This window comes from Acinonyx jubatus, chromosome A1 (genome assembly GCF_027475565.1).
Source record: "Acinonyx jubatus isolate Ajub_Pintada_27869175 chromosome A1, VMU_Ajub_asm_v1.0, whole genome shotgun sequence".
NCBI classification, from domain to species: domain Eukaryota; kingdom Metazoa; phylum Chordata; class Mammalia; order Carnivora; family Felidae; genus Acinonyx; species Acinonyx jubatus.
This window is the reverse complement of record NC_069380.1, coordinates 194,324,630-194,343,498: the sequence shown is the minus strand read 5'-3', so window position 1 is coordinate 194,343,498 and position 18,869 is coordinate 194,324,630. Positions and strand designations below refer to the sequence as shown.

Below are 18,869 nucleotides of genomic sequence, written 5' to 3'. Positions count from 1 at the left end.
ATTTGGGTGGGTGAGTGGGTGAGGTGTTCAGTTTATCCTGTCTCTTAATGCAGCTCCCACCTTGAGGGCCAAGGGGATCAAAGGCTCGCCCTTGCCGTATGCAGGAAGTTCTGCCTCTGATTGTACAGCTGTCAGCCGGGGGAGGCTGCCTTGCAGAGGCACGAAGCGCTCAGAATGATGGCGGAGGCAGTTTGCAGAAGGCAGATAAACCTTCTTTGTTTTCCTTTATTGGCAATCTTGGTTTGTTTTATTTTTATTTATTTGTCTGTCTATTTTAATTTTTATTTTAGACAGAGAGAGAGCACGTGAGCTGGGGAGGGGCAGAGGGAAAGAGAGAATCTTAAGCAGGCTCCACGCTCAGGGCAGAGCCTGACGCAGGGCTCAATCCCAAGACTGTGAAATCATGACCTGAGCTGACAGATGGCTCAGTCAGTGAAGTGCCCAACTTCGACTCAGGTCATGATCCCACAGTTTGTGAGTTCAAGCCCCGGGCTCTCTGCTGACAGCAGGGAGCCCACTTCAAATTCTCTGTCCCCTTCTCTCTCTGTCCCTCCCCTACTCATTTTCTCTCTCTCTCTCTGCCCCCTCCTACTCATTCTCTCTCTCCCTCTCTCTCTGCCCCTCCCTTGCTTGTAGGCACAGGTGCATGCACTTATGCTCTCTCTTTCTCCCTGTAAATAAATAAACTTTAACAAATAAGTAAATATAAAAGTAATGTATGCTTACTAAAAAAAAAAAAGGAATATTTAAACAATACACAGATATATAAAGTAAAAGGTAAAAGTCCATTCCCCGTTGGTCTCACATTTCCCCATCTCTCCACCTCATAGTTAACCTTTTCTATCCAGGCTTTCTTCTGTTCATTTAAAGACAGGCAGACAGACTTTACACGCAGAAGTCTAAGTGTTGGATGGATGGATGGATGGATGGATGGATGGATGGAAAGAAAAGTAATGAAGGAAGGAGAAATTTAAAGGGGCTCTGACTTACCTGCTTTTCTAGAACTTACTTTTTCACTTAACCACGGTCACGAATATCTTTTCACAACACTAGGAATACTTCTAGCATGTTCTTGTTAATGGCCCCACAGAGTTCCTTTCCAGGGCAGCTCAGACTGTGGTTTATTTAACCAAGCCCCTACTGATGGATATCTGGCTTGTTTCCAATTTTTTACTGCGATAAATAGAGTTGTTGGTAGCTCCCACCTTTATCTTTGCTCACTTGAGTTGACATTTCTGTGGGCAGATATCTGGAGTAGAATCGATGGAACAAGGATTTGTACATTTCACAAGTTGCCAAACTGTTCTTCAAAATGATCTTACCAATTGCTGCTACCACCAAGAGAATGTAAGCGGGCCTGTTTCCCCTTCCCACACCCATTTTCTTTTCCTTCCTTCCTTCCTTCCTTCCTTCCTTCCTTCCTTCCTTCCTTCCTTCCTTCCTTCCTCCCTCCCTCCCTCCCTTTGGATTACCTTTCAGTTTTTGTTGCCTGTCTGAAAGGCTACTTAAACATTTTCTCCAAATTACCTTAGAAAAGCCATAAACATAAAAGGCTGCTGTGATTCTGTCATGACTGCTTGATAATTCTGGAGAAGAGCTGTGATCATTTCTTTGAAGACCCCCCCATCCCCTTATTTGTGGAGTGACAGCTGTCCCCAGGAGGCAGTTGGCCCTTTCCCATGGAAAGTAAGCTCAGAGGATAGAGTATTGCAAATATCTGGTGACTTTCTCCATCTCCCCTGCTCGTGGTCAGCCAAGTGCTAGGAAACCCGTGGCGAGAGCAGATGGTTAGCGTAGGCATGTCCTGACAGGTAATTCTACCCCTACCCACCCCCCCAACCCCCTGCAGCTAATGAAGGGGCACCCACCTGCTCTGCCTATTCTTAGCCTCATGACTGATCTTTGCTGGACATTTGGTCTGGAAATATTTCCCTTGGAGGAAGAGCAAGAGGCACGGGTACCATGGAGAGGGGGGCAGAGAATGGCTGTGAGCAGCGTCTGTGAGTCTTCTTGGAGGAGGCATGCGTAGACACTGAGGCTTGAAATCCTCGCGAGCTTCTTGAAAGGCAGGTCTAAAGGCTGCTGGTCACGATCAAGGGAAGACTGTTGGAACCTCTTCCCAGATGCCATTGACTTGAGCATTCTTTCTGCAAATGCCAGACATCATCAAGAAAGGGACTAGAAATGGTCATCCATTCATCAAATAGTGCATCTGGAAGGGGTCTTGACGCTAGTTGTTCATGTGTTTTGGTTTATTTTTTAGCTTTTTAGTGAAAATTTTCACACCTGTAGAAAAATGGAAGAATGTAATAAACGTATGCCACTTCCTAAAATTAACCAGTGTTAACATTTTGTTTCGTCTATCTTTATACTAAACTATTTAAAGACAAATGTAGACATTATGACTTTTTACCCTTAAATACTTTAAATGCATCCTAAACATAAAGTGCCTGTGATTTTTTTTAAATCTTTTGACTTTGATTTTTTATTTTTTTAAGTTTTATTTACCAAGTTTTTATTGACAAATTTTGTAACAGCGATAACATGAGCTTATTTTAGTAAACCTGGGTAGAATAAATATTTCATATTTAATGTTGATGACTGTAGAGATAGGCCTTTTTAAAAAATGTTTATTTATTTTTGAGAGAGAGAGGGAGGGGCAGACAGAGAGGGAGACACAGAATCTAAAGCAGGCTCCAGGCTCTGAAGTGTCTGCACAGAGCCCGATGTGGGGCTTGAACTCACAAACTGTGAGATCATGACCTGAGCTGAAGTCAGATGCTTAACTGAATGAGCCACCCAGGTGCCCCAAAACAAGCCTGTTTTAACTAAACTGATAAACTAGCTTTATTACCAAATCTTGTCCCAGATCATATAAACCTGAAATTCACTTTGGTTGTTTTTATTCTGTTTTTGAGAAATTTTAAAGAAGTTTTACTTAAGTAATCTCTACACCCAACATGGAGCTGGAACTCATAACCCTAAGATCAATAGTTGCATGCTTACCAACTGAGCCAGCCAGGCACCCCCATTTTTGAGAATTTTTATGAATACTAGGATTATGTAAGTGCTTCATTTTCTTTAAGCTGGTTAAAGAGAATTGTTTTACCAAGTAATTTTAGCAATACCTTAGAGGTAGAAAGTGCCATATATTCAAAATAGATGCAACGTATATAAATATACAGACAGATCCGGAGATTTTGTTGTTACTAGTATTTGTGAAGAAGGTTTTTGAGATTTGTATTTGTCCCTGGAGGAGATCTTGAGGCTGAGGTCTAGAGTTTGGGCAAGCGAGTCTTTTAGCAGTTCATTTTTAAAAAATATTTATTTTTTGATTGATTGATTTGATTTGATTTTTTTTAAATATAGTTTATTGCCAAGTTAGCTAACATACGGTGTATACAGTGTGCTCTTGACTTCAGAGATCGATTCCCGTGATTCATAGCTTACATACAACACCCGGTGCTCATCCCAAGAACTGCCCTCCTCAATGCCCATCACCCATTTTCCCCCGAGTTTTATTTTTTTTTTAATTTTCATTTATTTATTTTGAGAGAGAGTGTGTGCATGTGCACAAGCAGGGTTGGGGCAGAAAGAGAGAGAGTCCCAAGCAGGCTCCCCACTGTCAGCGTGGAGCTCGACGAGGACTCAGATTCACAAACTGTGAGATCATGAGTTGAGCCAAAATCAAGAGTCAGATGCCTAACTGAATGAGCCCCCCAGGCACCCCTAAAACTTTTGATTTAAAAATTGTTTTAAATGTTTTATTTATTTTTGAGAGAGAAAGAGAGAGAGACAGAGTACTGGTGGGGGGGGGGCAGAGAGAGAGGGAGACACAGAAAACTTTTGATTTTTAAAGCAACAGAACCATTTTAATGAATGAAATATAAAATGGATGTCCCGCATACGGAGTTGTGCTTGAGACAGTGCCAAGTGGGCGTGTCAAGCAGGCAGTTGACTGTGTGAGTCTGGAGCTCTGGACAGAAGCTGGAAATGGAGATCTGGGTTTGGGATGTGCTTAAAGCCACAGGCCAAGAAAATGGCCCATGGAGAAGGAGAAGCAGGACAATGGGCATCTATGGGGCCAAAAGAAGAAACTGTTTTAAGAGCAGGGAGCAGGGGCGCCTGGGTGGCTCAGTCAGTTAAGTGACCGACTTCGGCTCAGGTCATGATCTCACGGTTCATGAGTTAGAGCCGCTCGTCAGGCTCTGTGCTGACAGCTCGGAGCCTGGAGCCCATTTCTGATTCTGTGTCTCCCTCTCTCTCTCTGCCCCTCCCCCGCTCACGCTCTGTCTCTCTCTCTCCTTCAAAAATTAATAAACATTAAAAAAAAAAAAAAAATAAGAGCAGGGAGCAGTCAGCTGTGTCTGCTGCTGAGAGGCCAAGGAAGCTGAGGACAAAGAACTAACCGTTGCATTTAGTACAGATGGGGACTCAGGGCCCAGAAAGAGGTACAGTGAGAAGTAGCACTGCCTATCTAACATCTAGACCTCACGCGTTACAGATGAGGAAACCGAGGGCCATGGAAGGAGGGTGACTTACCTGAGAGCCCACGGCGAGTTAAACGGCAGCTCTGGGACCAGAGCCCAGTCCTCCTGGTGCCTGAAAGGGTGGGCTTTACCTACCTAACGCCAGCCTTCTCCCCCAGGCCACAAGCTGGGCCCTCAGGCCTCAGTTTCTTACTGGTAATCCCTCTGCAGAGGATTACCAAGTACCCATTGCTGCTGCAGAAAATCCTGGAGAACACAGATCCTGATGCCAGTGCCTACCCTGTACTTCAGAGGGCTGCCTCTGCCCTCCAAGACGTGAACGCCAACATCAATGAGTACAAGAGGCGCAAGGAAGTGGGTAAGGACTGGGGGGATTTAGGGGCTGTTATCAGTGAGAATGCTTCCAGATCCAAAACTCATCTCAGACTGTCTTCATTAATAAAGGGAATGTAGCAGCTCACGTAACCACAAGTCCAGAGATAATATGGGCTTTCGGTAGGGTTTAATCAGGGGGCTGGCTCCATTTCCTATAATTCTCTTATCTCCGGTCTTTACTGTGTGTCAGCGTCATCTTCAGGCTGGCCTCCTCCCTCATGATAGTAGTTCCAAGACTCACATCTGCACAGCAAAGCCTCTAGGAGAAGACGGGGCCTTTCTCCCCTTAGTCATAAAATTAAATTGGAGCTTCATGCTGATAGGATCCACTTGGGTCATGTGCTCCCCCTGAACCAATCACCACGCTTAGGAGAATGCCATGAGCTGATTGGCTTGGACCTGGTTTATGTTTCATTCTTGAGACCAATCACTGTGGCCAGGGGTTTGGGATTATGTGAACTGGCTTATGCCTGTGAGCCCCCACCCCTTGAACTAAAGTGAGATCAGTCCCATCCGAACCAGGAGGCTGCTCTACTGCGGAGGAGACATGAATAAGGGGAGGCCAGGAGCCGTGTATATATACCTTGGGAAGAGCAGCTAGTGGGTGGGAAACTCTATCTCTCAGGTTGTTGGAACTGAAGGACTTTGAAAAGGAAGCCATGTCCCAAGCAGGGAGAAAACGCAACCGCACGACCTAGATGGTACAGAGGTGCTAGTTTAGCCAGCTCACGTTTCCCAGGGCTGACCGTGACACGTCTTTCATTCATTATCTGGGCTGAGCCTTACAATCTACACTCCAGGTAAAATGAGAGCTGACAGAGCTGGGAAGAGGCAGAGCTGGGTGTCAAACTCAGGCCCCGGGGCTGGGTGGCAGACCGGTCCTACACCAGGACTGGGGATGTGTGCGCCCCAGCCTGGCCTGGCTAGCACTGGCCACGGGGCCCCAGGCAAATCACCTCCCTCTTCTTTAGAAAGTGCCTTCAGACCCACTATCTTATGTGACCCTCCCAGCAATCACACGAGGGGGCTGGTCTCGTGTGCAAATGAAGAAATGGGCCCAAGAAGTGGCGACTTGCCAAAGTCCCACAGCTCCTGAGCCGGGGCTCACACCTTGGAGCGAGGGGCGCCGAGCCCTGTGCTCTTCCTCGGCAGCCTGCCATCCTAGTGGACGTGATGCTGATGTCTGAGAAGAGGGCTCTGGGTGGGTGCCGGACCAGGTGTGTCAGGGATGCCTGCTTTCCTGGGTCTGCTTTGGTTCCCATGCCTTCTCTGTCCTCTGTTGGTGCAGCCTCCAAGTATACCAAAGTGGGGCAGCTGACGCTCCGGGAGAGGCTGGCCCGGATCAACACGCACACCCTCTCCAAGAAGACCACCCGGCTGAGCCAGCTGCTGAAGCAGGAAGCTGGGCTTGTGCCCAGGGTGAGCTCCCAGGGCGGGGGCGACAGAGGAAGGGTTGCATCCCAGCCATCCCAAGGAGCAGGATTATGCAGTGGGTGGGGTAGGCTTAGACCCCTTTCGGAGATGAGGAAGCTGAGGCTAAGCGGGTGAAGGGAGTGCCCAACACGGCATAGCCAGGAGGAGGCAGAGGTGGTCCCCTCACGTGATTCTGAAGAGCCAGGGTAGGGCTTTCTCCTCTGCCTCCTGTGCTACTCTTTCTCTGAGTATTTTTTTGTATGCGGACAGGAGAGCTGATCTCTGGGTTTGGGCAAGGAACCAGCTGTGAATAACTATCAGCAGCTCAGGCTGATCGAATACCTCCTCTGAACCAGGCATGGTTTGATCCACCCAGTGAAGTAGGTGTTTTGATTACCCCATTTGCAGATGACAGAACAGGCTCAGAGAGGGTAAAACACTTGCCCAAGGTCCCACAGCTAGGAAGCAAGTGAACCAGGACTCATACGCTCGCTCATGGATCGGAGTTCATGGTCTGAGTACAAATCGATTAGGCCGCACTCACTGCCTCTAACCATCCCACTCCTCTTTGGGGCCGTAGGAAGTGGCTCTGAGGGGCAGGGCTGGGCGAGGTGGTCCCCCGTGAGGATTTGGGATGCGGGTGTGGGTCTACACTGCCTCACTGCCTCCCCCAGGGATATTCTCAGCTCTCACAAACTCTCCTCTCAGACAGAAGACAAGGAATTCGATTACTTAGAAGAGAGGTTGCACTGGGTGTCGCTGTGTGTGACCGAGACGAAGAACAACGTGGCTGTTTACCTGGCTAATCTGGAGGTGAGGATCTTGCAGTTAATGATGGGTGGGCTGGGCTGGGCCCCCCAGGCAGGAGGCACGCCGGGCTAAGCTGACAAGCTGGCAGAGGCAGCAGCTGCGGGAACCAAACGGAAGAGGTCACCTAGTCACTGGCTGTAGGTCAGAAGAAGGCCCTGGGCAAGCACTCCCCAACCCTTAGCTTCCAAGCCCATTGAGCTGGTAGGGAATGGGCTTGGTTAAAATTCACTGGCGTCCGAGCCCTCTAGAGGGATCCTGCCATTCTGGCACCTAGAGCAGGGGACAGACTCAGGTGCCTGAAGGAGTCAGGCAGGTAATATTACCGAGTGAAATGTGCAGGTGTTCAAGGCTTAATATCTAACAGGCTATTTATGAGACTTTTCAGGAGCGTTAAATACATAATATTTAGAATTTGACTGACTGACTGGGTGGGCGGATGGTTCCAAGCTAAAGGGGCAGCTGTTACTTGGCTCAGGGAAGCTGTTGCTGTTTGGGAGTGTGGACCCAGAGTAGCCAGTTCTGATTTTAGGGGGGAAAAAAAGACAACAACTGAAAATTCAGACTTTTAGACGAAATCCCCTGATGTGTCCATGTGAACGACAAATGAAAATTTAAATGCTGTACAGGCCCAAGAAAAAATATTTCTAGAGGCTGAATTCAGCCTGCAGGAACCCCAGTTTGCATGCCTTCCGACACGTGCCCAAAGCGTCCTTCACGTCCTTCACTTTTGTTATGGATGCTGACTCATTCCATCCACTGTGTCCCTTTCCTGTGGTTTCGCTCTCAGTCATGTCCATTGGTGCAAAGCAGTCTGGTCAGATGATCACAGGCTCTTCGTACAGTGGGGTTTGGGGTGGCCTTATGGGAAGTGTGTAAAATGAGGGAGCCCACAGTTCCCTCTGTGTGGGGCAGATCCCCCTGCTCATTCCTGCTCCATCCTGGGCCCCCCGGCAGAAGGATCCGGCAGCAGGATCCTGTCACAGCACAACGAGCTGGGCGGGGAAGGCTCTCAAGAAAAAGGATGGAGAGGCCATGAGAGAGAAACCAGAGGCATATGAGAGACACATGTGGCTTTGCAGGTAGGACAGATATTTGGAAGCATTTGGCTGCATTTCCCCAGACTCAGGCTTATGTGACAGACACAGCATTGACATGCAATCCCATAACAAGCACGCAACTCCCTCTTGTAATCCCCAGTCCAGGAGAACCTTCTTTTGCCTGTGTGTCTTTAACACAGGCAGAGCGAGGGGCGCCTGGGTGGCTCAGTCGGTTGGGCGTCCGACTTCAGCTTGGGTCGTGATCTTACAGTCTGTGAGTTTGAGCCCTGCGTCGGGCTCTGTGCTGAAAGCTCGGAGCCTGGAGCCTGCTTCTGATTCTGTGTCTCCCTCTCTCTCTGCCCCTTCCCCGCTCAAGCTCTGTCTCTGTCTCTCTCAAAAATAAACATTAAAAAAACAAACAAACACGGGCAGAGCGAGTCTCGGGCTGGGAGCCTTCTGTAGGCAATGATGTCCAGACAGAACTTAACGACGTTGTTTTTATTGCAATTACTCTTACATGCCTATTTATGACAGTGATTGCTGGTTTTCCTCTTATGGTAGTGTCATCAGTGGGTTGTTGTTTTTTTTTTAAATTCTTTGATACAAATAGGCATGGTTAGTTGATTTCAAGGGTTAATAGAATGTGTGGAACATGGACATGGCAGTAAAACCACAAAGGTGATCGGCAAAGGCATGAAGTTTGGAAAGCGCTGGAATAGGGAGAGAGATGTTGGTTCAGTCCAAGGAAGAACTTTCTAATCACCCAAGGTGTGCAAGGATTGACTAGGCTGTGTGCTTCGCTGTCACGGTGGGTGTGCAGAGAGCCTGGACAGTCTCTTTGAGGGTAGAGTTGGGGGGTGGGGATACAGGCGTGAGATGGCTGTGATGGGCCATGACTGACTGTCTCTCCTTTGCTCGGGGTCCAGGCTTTCCTCCGCTTCAGGCCGCAGGAATCCGAGCTGGACATCCCTGGGGGGCCGGTGGTGCAGTACTGCAGCCTGATGGGAGACCTCCAGCTCCAGGCCTTCCCAGACTTTGTAAGTGCAGCCTCTCCTTTCCCCTTGCTTTTCAGGCAGGTGGCAGAGCCTATTAGGAATGATATTTAGGGGGCGCCTCGCGGGTTCCATCGGTAGAACATGCAGCTCTTGATCTCGCGGTTGGGAGTTCGAGCTCCACGTTGGGTGTAGAGATTACTTAAAAAAAAAAAAAGAAGAAGAAGAAGAGAAAGAAGAATATTTAGAAGTCAGGACCTTTACACGGTTGTCACATCCGCAACCGCCCAGAGTTGTCAGCAGGGCAGGGATTATTATTAATGCATTTTACTGATAAAAATAGCCCCCGCTAATGTTTGTTGTGCCTTGCTGTCTGCCAGGCACATAAGCTGCTGAGCCCTTTACAGTCTTCATCTCATTTAATCTTCACAACGTGGCTCACGGGGTCGATGCTATTAAGAGCCCCATTCTGCAGAAGAGAGCTGGAGGCTCAGAGAAAGTGACTTCCCAAAGTGACTCAGATGGTCAATGGCAAGTTGGGATCTGAGCCCCCAAAGATTGTGTTTGCGATCACCACTCTATACAAGATCTTTTCAGACCTGTGCACAGATGCTGGGAAGCGCCAGGCACTCTGCTAAGCTCGTATGTGCACCGTCCCCGTTTTTCAGATGGGCACGTGGAGGCCCAGAAAGGTTACATAACACGCAAGAGGCCACGGCTAGTCTGTGGGGGCGGGACTAGAGCCCAGTCCTACCTGCCTCCAAAACCCCTTCTCCCAGGTGCCTGTCCTCTGCCACTTCCTTGCCCAGCCCCCAGCTCACCTCTCCCCACAGAAGCAGCGGCTGGAAGACCTGGTATGGCAGCCATTGTGCAGCCTCGCTAAAGCCCTGAGTGGCCCTCAGAACCTGGTCAAGAAGCGTCTGGACAAACTGCTGGACTTTGAGAGGGTGGAAGAGAAGCTGTTGGAGGTGGGCAGCGTGACGTACGAGGAGCAGGAGGCCCGGCACACGTACCAGGCCCTCAACTCCCTGTTGGTGGCTGAACTCCCCCAGCTTAACCAGCTGGCCATGCGGTGGCTGGGCCAGATCTTGCACACGTTCGTGGACCTCCAGAGGGACCTTGCAAAGCAAGTGCTGCAGAGGGCAGAGGGCAGCTTGGCCCAGGTAAGGCCTCTGTAGGATAGCCAGGCAAGGCCTCTTGGCCCCCTCAGCTGTTTGCGGGGGCTGGGATGGAATGAGATGGGGCCTTCCAAACGGGCCGTCAGGTGCTTGGGAGGAGCCCACGGGGACCTTCTGGATCTCTCTGATGCCGGTTCTCCTTCCATTAATGGAATCAGATCATGTAAACAAGGGTAGAACTGGGACTTTAGGCCGTTCCTGGGCTCTGGGATTCAGAAGCGGAAAAGGCTCTGCTGGGAAAATAGCAGACCTTGGGGCCAGGTCTTGGGGTGTATTAGACATTGGTGACAGAGGCCAGGACCCTTCTACACAATCAGGAGTGAATGTCCCAAGCCTCATTCTGCTGCTACTATTCTTCTAGCAGCCGCTTCCTTGTGAGCACTTAGTGAGTACCTTCCGTGTATTGTCTCACCTAATCTTCACAGTGACCCTGTAGAGTAGGTGGTGTTATTGTCCTCATTCCAAAAGGAAGCCCCGGGCACAGAGGGGTTAAACGGCTTGCCCAAGGCCACCCCGCTGATAGCAGGATTTGAACCCTTGCAGTTCAACCCTGGAGCCCAGGCTCTGAACAATGCTTGACAGCCGGTTAGAAGAGCTGTCTGCTGAAAGCATAAAGAGCTTGCAAAGAGGTTTGGACAAACTTCCAAGGGTAAACTTTGATTCTTGAAAACTGGGGTTGACACAGGAAGGCAGACTCAGCTGCTTTCCAGTCTCTCTCTGATGTCAGCATCCGAGCTGAGGGGCTTGTGGGTCTGGCCCCCCGGGAACTTCCAGCACTCCCCATACCACATGCTGTCTCCTCTGCCTCATGGTCTCCAGCTCAGCTGCCCCCATGCAGTTTGTTGCATGAGATTTCCTCTAAATCACACATGCTCCACCTCCGTGGAGGCTCTGTGCCTCACTGCACCCCCGCAGCCCCTTCCAGCACACCTCTTCTGAGTGTGACCACGGCCCTTTGCACCGACTCCTTCCTTGGCCTGGAACACCCCTACCCCATCGTCCCCCATGCCTTCCACAGTGCCTGGCGTATGGCGGGAACTCCCCAAACATGTGAAAGATGAACAAGTCTCTCCATGAAGCCCTCCGGATCCCCTCTCCCGGCTGGGAGAGCCCATCTCACCGCCCTCTGTCCTCCACCAGCCCTTCGGATGTGCTCTGTGAAGCACTTAGCAGAGACTGCCTTCTGCTGGGCTGCTGGATGAAGCTGTTTCCCCTTATTGAGGAGGGCTGGGACTGTAGGCTTTATTCTTTTTGGCCTTCCAAGCATTTAATACAGAGTTCTATCTCAGACACTCTTTTTGAATTCAATTAAGCCTGAACCATCTGCAAAAAGAAGCATTTCTCTTTCCTGAAGGCAGAGGGTAAATCTGATTAGATGATCTTGTCACTCTCTTCCCGCCCTCTAGTTTTCCCTCCAAGGCTGCCAGGCCCCTGGTGTTCAGACCGGGATGTGCGGGGCTGGGGAGTATTACAGGGTGCCAATAGCGGGAAGGTCAGCTTTATACAAGCTGAAAGGGGACATTTCCTGGTTGGGCCTGTCAGTGATTGGTGCCCGCTTCCTGTCTGTGGCCCATGGCCCCTCCCCCTGGACCGGTCCTGTGGAGCCCAAGAAAGGCCTGCACGGTGGAGCCTCAGTCTGTCCGCATCCTGGGGGGCGGGGGAAGGGCTCTGAGTCAGAGCCAAGAGCAGTGAGTTTGGTGACAAGCAGAGAGAGGACATGTCTCTGTTAGCTGTGGGGTCTAACTCATTCCTAGGTCGTGTGGTAAGAATGCTGGAGATGGCTAGCAGGGCCAGGGGCTCAGCGTGGAGCATTACTCAGAACTCCTTGGGCTCCAACCCAGTTTAGGCCTAAAGAACAGCGTCGTGACTTGCATAACTGGGAGGCTCCGGAGGGGATGAGCCCCGGGCAGGCTGCATTCAGTACAGATAGTGTTGTCGGGGCTCTGACTCTCGCTCCCCCTCCTGGCTCTGTGTCCTTCTCCGGGTTGGCTTCATTCTCAGGCAGACCCTTTTTCTGCATGGTGGGAGAGACAGCTTCACATCTCAGAAGCTAGGGGAAACGTTATTCTGTCGTTCTCAGCCTTCACATACTAAATCTGCGGGAGGACGACTCTGAGCCTTGCGCGGGCTGCTTGTCCAGTCGGTGGGCTGATCACGGTGGATGGGAGAAGGGTGGCCGTGCCTGCCAGCCGTGTGGCTGCAGCACCACGGTGGGCAATCCTGCGAGACCCTCCCAGAGGGATGCTTTCTTGAAGGACAGAGAGTGGGGCAGTCGGCAGGCAAAAATGGCAGCCGACAAAGACAGAAAGACCCATCGTAACACATCGGGGCTGGAGTGTAGGCTGCCAGAGTCCTTCTGTCCCCTTTCTCCAGAGCGTGCTCTGATGACAGTGTCTGCCCCACCCAGCTGCCTCACCACCACCTCTCCGAGCCAGCCTTCAGGGAGCTGGTGGAAGATGTGCTGGGCCAGACTGGTCACCAGCTTCGCTCCTTTCAAGAGAACTTTGAGAAAGTGCTGCCACCTCCCACCGTACAGGTAAGTGTCCCTCCTTGTCCCGTAGACCGTTCGGTCCTTCACCTGCCAATGGGGTGCAGCTTTTTTTTTTTTTTTTTTTTTTGTAAAATATTTTTCTCTAAAATATAAGGAAAGGGTACCTTCCAGTCCACTTGAAGGAGATACACAGATAATCTGTTTTGTTTAAAAAAAATTTTTTTTTTTTATGTTTTATAGTTGAGAGAGAGAGAGAGAGAGACAGAGAGCGAGTAGGGGAGGGGCAGAGAGACAGAGACGGAATTGGAAGCAGGCTCCAGGCTCTGAGCTGTCAGCACAGAGCCCGACGAGGGGCTCGAACTCACAAACCATGAGATCATGACCTGAGCCGAAGTCAGATGCTTAACCGACTAAGCCATCCAGGTGCTCCTAGGTAGTCTGTTTTGTAAACAGAGCTGAAGTAGCTAAAGGAGAAAGAGTCCCCAGAGGAGGACGGGCCTGGATTTGAGGAAATTGAAACTGGGTGCTCGGTCGTACGTGGAATTGCGAAATTAAGGGTCAGGAGACAGTACCAGGATTCCCCAGAAGGGGGAAGGGGACACAGAGGGACAAGTAAAGGAGCCCAGCAGAGCGCGCCCATACAGGTGGCCGGGGCACGTGGTTGGAGTGCAGAGAAGGTCAAAGACCATCAGAGATGCATGGCCGTTCCGAGGGGTGCTGACTCCTGCTTGGGCCACAGCCGTCCCCACTTCCTCTCCTGCGCTGACACTGCCCCAGCACAGGTCTCATGGGGGGTGTGGCAGGGGCCCTGCTATGCGGGGAGAGGAAGGTGCAGAAAATCACAGAGCGGGCACTTGTATGGGTCCCGGGGCGTGGGAGCCTCCTCTCTCTTTCTACTTAAGACACAATAACGTTCTTATCGGAAAAGCATCCCAAGCTGATTGTAGAAAGAAGACACAGAGAAACAAAAAAGAGAAAACGAATGGGAACATCATAACCCCAGTATGTGTTGCAAGTCAGTAGAAGAGAACGGAAGCCCCTTCTTTTCCACCTTTGTTTCTGCCCCACCGCCCACACTCCCCCTATCCATTCCAGACTTCTCTGCCTGAGGGTGCAGAACCCACAGAAGCGAGGTGGTCACCCAGGAGTGCTTCCGTCCCATCACTCCTGGTGATATTTTTCCCTGGCTCCCCTCGGCTCCTCCAGGGAATACTGCTGTTCTCTTCCTAGGGCCTCTCTCAGACTTGAGAAAGGAGGCAAATGTTTCTACACCACTGGCTTTTATACTCGGGTTAACACCAGCATTCTGGGGCGGCGGGGGGGGGGGGGGGGTTGCGCAGCGGGGAAAGCCACCCTGTCTCCACTTGCATTTAAGGGCCTATTTAGAAACACCAGGTCTTCCTGGTTCTCAATCCTGACTAGTGAACCCTCTGGAGTAGGGCTAATGGCAGAGTCTGTGCCCAAATGCCCCTGAAGGGCACCTCTGCCTGTTTTCCCTACACCAACACCTCTTCTCCCAGAAATAACCATATAGAATATGATACATAGTCAGAGAGTATATGGTAGATCTATATAGAACATCTTAAATTTCTCCTTTGTTTTACAAAAAGGGGACAGTTGTCCCCGAGTCCCTTCTTGGTGATACTTCTGGAAACCATGAGTAAGAAAACAAAGGCAATGCCAGGAGGTCGTTGGATGGGCGGACAGTGCCACTGAGTCATTCTTCCCAGCTGGGTGGCAGTTCACATCAGGGCAAAGCTGTCTTCTGTGTTTCCACTACCCCATTCACAAGGCTTCCTGGGCTTTGTAAACAGTAGGTGCTCAGTGAACACTTGTGGAATAAAAGATAGCGCTCCCTTCCTTCGCACGTGAGGGAGGGTCTGTGCGTGTCACCCTGTGCTGGCTGTCACAGCAGCCACACGAGGAAGGCCAGGTGGCCATGGGAAGCTCACAGCCCTGCTAAGAGCCCTGCCGGGCTTTTTCCTGTGGGATGATTCAGCTTGAGGCTGGGGCCAGAGTTTAGGGCCCAGTCCTAGAGTGCTGTAACTGAGAAATTTCAGGACCCGAATTAGGATTTTAGAAAATCCCAGAAATGTAAACCTAGAGGGGCTTTAGGGGTTAAATTAGAGGGTTTGGGGTTTGTTTTTTTTTTTTTCTGAGATCCCTTCGGCTGCTAAGAGTATGTGTTCTTCCTGTGGTCCAGCCATCTGTTGGCGAGGAGACTGTTGCCTGGCTGGGATGCCTGTCGGCAGCAGAGGTTGGATCAGCCCAGGTCCCCTGGCCGTCAGCACGTGGGCAAACACTGCACCGGCTTTGACACGCCAACTCAGGCCCCCGTGTCTCTGTCTGTCCCTCCCTCCTGCCCCCCAGCTGCTCCTTCCAGGGGCTGAACGCCAGGTGCAGGCGCTGCTAAGCAGATATGGCCCGGAGAAGCTGTACCAGGTGACAAGCAACATCAGTGGGGCTGGGACTCTGGACCTGACGCTGCTGCGGGGCCAGATTGTGGCTCTCCTTCAAAACAAGGACACCAAAGGCAACAGCAGCCGCTGGCTGGTGGACACTGGGGGTACGTGGGACTTCGTGGGCTCTTCCCCTTCCTCTGGGAAAACCACCCAACAGGAACCAGTGGGGAGATCCGGGCACTACTGTGGGCCAGAGCCTGGCTGTGCAAACCCAGGATGGGGATCGGCACAGGGGAAAATGCAGGGCTTGGGGCACAGCCAGCTGGTATGGTAGGTGACATGCCAACAAGAGGAAGGCAGTCTCATGTTGCTGCGTGCATTATCAAGCACCTACTGTGTGCTGAGCGCTGTGCAGAGAAGACAAGGACCCTGCCTGGGGACTTCACAGACCACCGGGGTAGACAGAGATGTATGGAGAGAACTCCAGCCTCGCTCTGAAAGATGTAGATTCGCAGACAGGGGACGCTTGGATCCCAGCCACATGGGAGACATCTGACATCCAGAATGAGGGAGATGTTGTCCTGTCTCCTGCGCACTGGTCCCGCCCTCGGGTGTGCTGCTCAGGTCTGGGCGCCCCAGTGTAACTGGGCAGGAGGCGAGGGGCACTTTGAACCCAGGACAGGATGGCCTGCAATGTCTTCCAAAAAGGGGCATGTGACCCACGAGGTGAGGGTGACACAGGACCCGGTGGGGATCCACAGACAGCTTTTCCCCTTCAGACTATTTATTGTAATTGTTACTGAAATGTTTTTCTGCGTTTGAGAAAAACTAGAACCAGTACAGAAGCCGATATTTTCTTCAAATTATTGATAGAACAGGTCTAAGGTTTAAAAAGTGAGTCTATCAAAAACTTAAGAAAACGATACAATCGAGCGGAAATCGTGAAAGGGCACTCTTCGTGACCCAGCCGCCTGGGTGTTCAAGCTGGCCCCTGGGGTCAAGAGGACGGAGCCGGGATCCCCAGCCTGCCACCCTACTAACTGCGTGACCCCAGAGAAGTTACGGAGCCTCTTAAGCTGTGTTGGCTCAGCCATCAGATGGAGACAAGAGTCCTGACCCGGAGGGTGGATGTGAAAGCCAGACAATAGAATGCCAGTCTGGCACCCCGTGGGCCCTTGGGAAGTGCTGACCATGCACAGCCATAGCAGCCGGAACGGCACTGGAGTCGTTGTTCCTGAGCAGGAACTGGGGGCACTTGGAGAAGGGAAAGGCAGTTTCTGCCTCCTGGAAAAGGCTGTCCTGGGGTGAGGAAGCAGCCCTGCTCTGGGCCTCTGCTAGAGGCGGAGGGGACCCGTGGGCCCAGCACCGGAAAAGCAGTTTTCATACCAGCCCCAGGAAGAACTTTTTAATCTCTGTCAAAGCTGTTCAAAACAGAGTAGGCTGCCTCAGTAGGGAATGAGCTCCCTGTCAGTGAGGGTGTGCAAGTAGAGGCTGGAAACAGTGAGTGGGAGTGGGTTGGGGATGGCTTTGTGAGGTTCCTGCCATGACCTCTTCAGGTCCTCTTTTGGGCTGGAGAGCTGTGTCAGAGGTATTCACTTCGGTGAAATGGTGGTAACTTCCTCTACCCCTGAAGGGTGGGGAGGGCGGTCCGCAGCCCGATAACGTTCTGCATGTCCTGTAGGGCATCGAGGGTACGTGCCAGCTGGGAAGCTGGAGCTGTACCGTGTCATCCCCGGTCAGGAGGAGGTCAAAGAGCAAGTGCAGCCTCCCAAGGACTCCCATCATCTAACACCAGAGCCCAGCCCAGCCCCAGTCCCCTCCGTCCCAACAGTGACCCAGGTGAGTCTGGGGGAGGGGTGGGATCTGTCTCTGCATGGCCACCTGGAGTGGGGCTTTCATTTTCCTCCTGTTCCAAGAGGCTACCGTCCCATGAGGCCAGGGCCTTGGTCAGTGGCCACACCGGTGTCCTGGTCAGGAGTGGACCTGGAAGAAGGAAACCCCCATCCCTGCCACATCAGCAACCCCTTGCTCCCTATCAGCAGGACAAGTGGGATTCATTCATTCGTTCGTTCATTCATTCATTCAATATTTGCCAGGCAGTGTGCTAGAGGACAGACCTAATAATGAGCACAAGTAAATCCTGGTCCTTGCCTTCCTCAGATTTATAATCTGAGCAAGTAATAAAATAATCATGTGGATAATTGTAAAGTTAGAGCAGTGATACATGCCAGGGCCCCAGGTGTGGGAGAGGTTCAGAAAAGGCTTTTCTCAGAAAAATGATGGCTTTTTCTCAGATTTGAAGGGTGAGCGGGGACTGATTGGCTGAAGGGGGTGTGCTGGGATGTGGAGGGGAAGAGCTCCCCAGAAAGCGTGCTCTGGGAATGCAGAGGCCCAGACAGGGGCTCGTGAGGAACTGACTAAAGCAGGTGTGGTCCAGGAAGAGGAGGGCAGGGGTGAGGCGCTGCTGGAGAGGTGGGCAGGGCCAGGCCAGCAGGGCCTGGTGGTCTCGGTGAGGGTGTCAGCCCTTACTTAAAAGCAATGGGAAACATACATGCACGTTCACTGCAGCACTATCCATAACTGCCAAAAATTAGAAACAAGTGAAATGTCCACCAGTAGATGAATGGGTAAACACAATATGGCATATCCGTCCAGTTAATTATTACTCAGCCATAAAAAAGGAGGTGCCAATACCTGCCACCACATTCAGTGTGATACGAGAGGCCACGTGCTGTGTGATTCCGCTTATATGAAAAGTCCAGAGTCCAGAACCGGCAAATGCAGAGACGCAAAGTGGATCAGTGGCTGGCAGGGGCTGCGGTTGGGGGATGGGACGTGCTGCTGTCTGGTATGGGGTTTCTTTTTGAGGTGATGAAAATGTTCTGGAATCAGTAGTGAGGGTTGCTCAGCCTCTGAACGTATTAAAAATGATTGCATTGTATGCTTTAGAAAGATGACTGTCACGGTATTTGACTTATATCTCAGAACACAAGTCAGTGATGGGAAGCCACGGAAGGGTTTGACTTTGCTGGGACAGAGTTCTGGAGGGAGAGCAGCTCAGTGGGGTCGCCGTGAGGGCTGGATGGGATAGGAAAGCCGGGCAGGCATATGTGAACCTCAGTAAAGGGAGGCCACGCTCCCAGTTAGAAAGGAGGAGCTTCACAGGTGACAGTTGAGCAGCAGAAAGGGCCTGGGGGGACAAGGGGTGGGAACCCAGAGGCTTGCAGTGAATAGCCAGGGGGTATCTCAGGCCAGAGCCGAGCCTGAAGTGGGCCGCGTGGAGGCTGCATGGAAGCCTGTGGAATCTGACGTTTGCGGCTTGTGACGCGTCCCTGGGAAGGCTCCAAGGGCCAGTGCCTGGAGCACCAGCCACAATTAGTGCATCAAGCCTGCCTCCTGCAGGACGTTCCCACCTATCAGCTAAGGACCCACGAGGATCTCACGAGAGGGCCTGGCCCCCCAGTTGAGTCCCTGCTCCACCCAGGGTGGGCAGTGTCTCTGGGTCTATCTTCCCAGACACATCAGCTGCCTCCCTGTTCATGGGTCCACACATGTGGGGTCCTCCCAGTCTTCCCTTGCTCCTGATTGTTCCTGAGGCTTGGCCACAGTAACAGTGGGAACGGTAAAAATAATCAGAGCAGCCTTCATTTACTGAGCCCTTACTGTGTACCAGGCACAGGC

General features: G+C 51.4%; 1 protein-coding gene across 5 annotated transcripts in view; it reads left to right on the top strand.

The window, feature by feature from the left end:
* The window catches only part of ARHGEF37 (Rho guanine nucleotide exchange factor 37), a 104,505-nt gene that overhangs the window by 34,188 nt on the left and 51,448 nt on the right, over positions 1-18,869 (top strand). For all 5 annotated transcript variants that reach the window (XM_053200416.1, XM_053200387.1, XM_053200397.1 and 2 more), the window contains exons 5-12: positions 4,649-4,848; positions 6,154-6,284; positions 6,987-7,091; positions 9,052-9,162; positions 9,951-10,280; positions 12,703-12,831; positions 15,157-15,352; positions 16,870-17,027. In XM_053200416.1, coding sequence (XP_053056391.1) covers positions 4,649-4,848; positions 6,154-6,284; positions 6,987-7,091; positions 9,052-9,162; positions 9,951-10,280; positions 12,703-12,831; positions 15,157-15,352; positions 16,870-17,027 — 1,360 coding nt within the window. The remainder of the gene's footprint in view (positions 1-4,648; positions 4,849-6,153; positions 6,285-6,986; positions 7,092-9,051; positions 9,163-9,950; positions 10,281-12,702; positions 12,832-15,156; positions 15,353-16,869; positions 17,028-18,869) is intronic.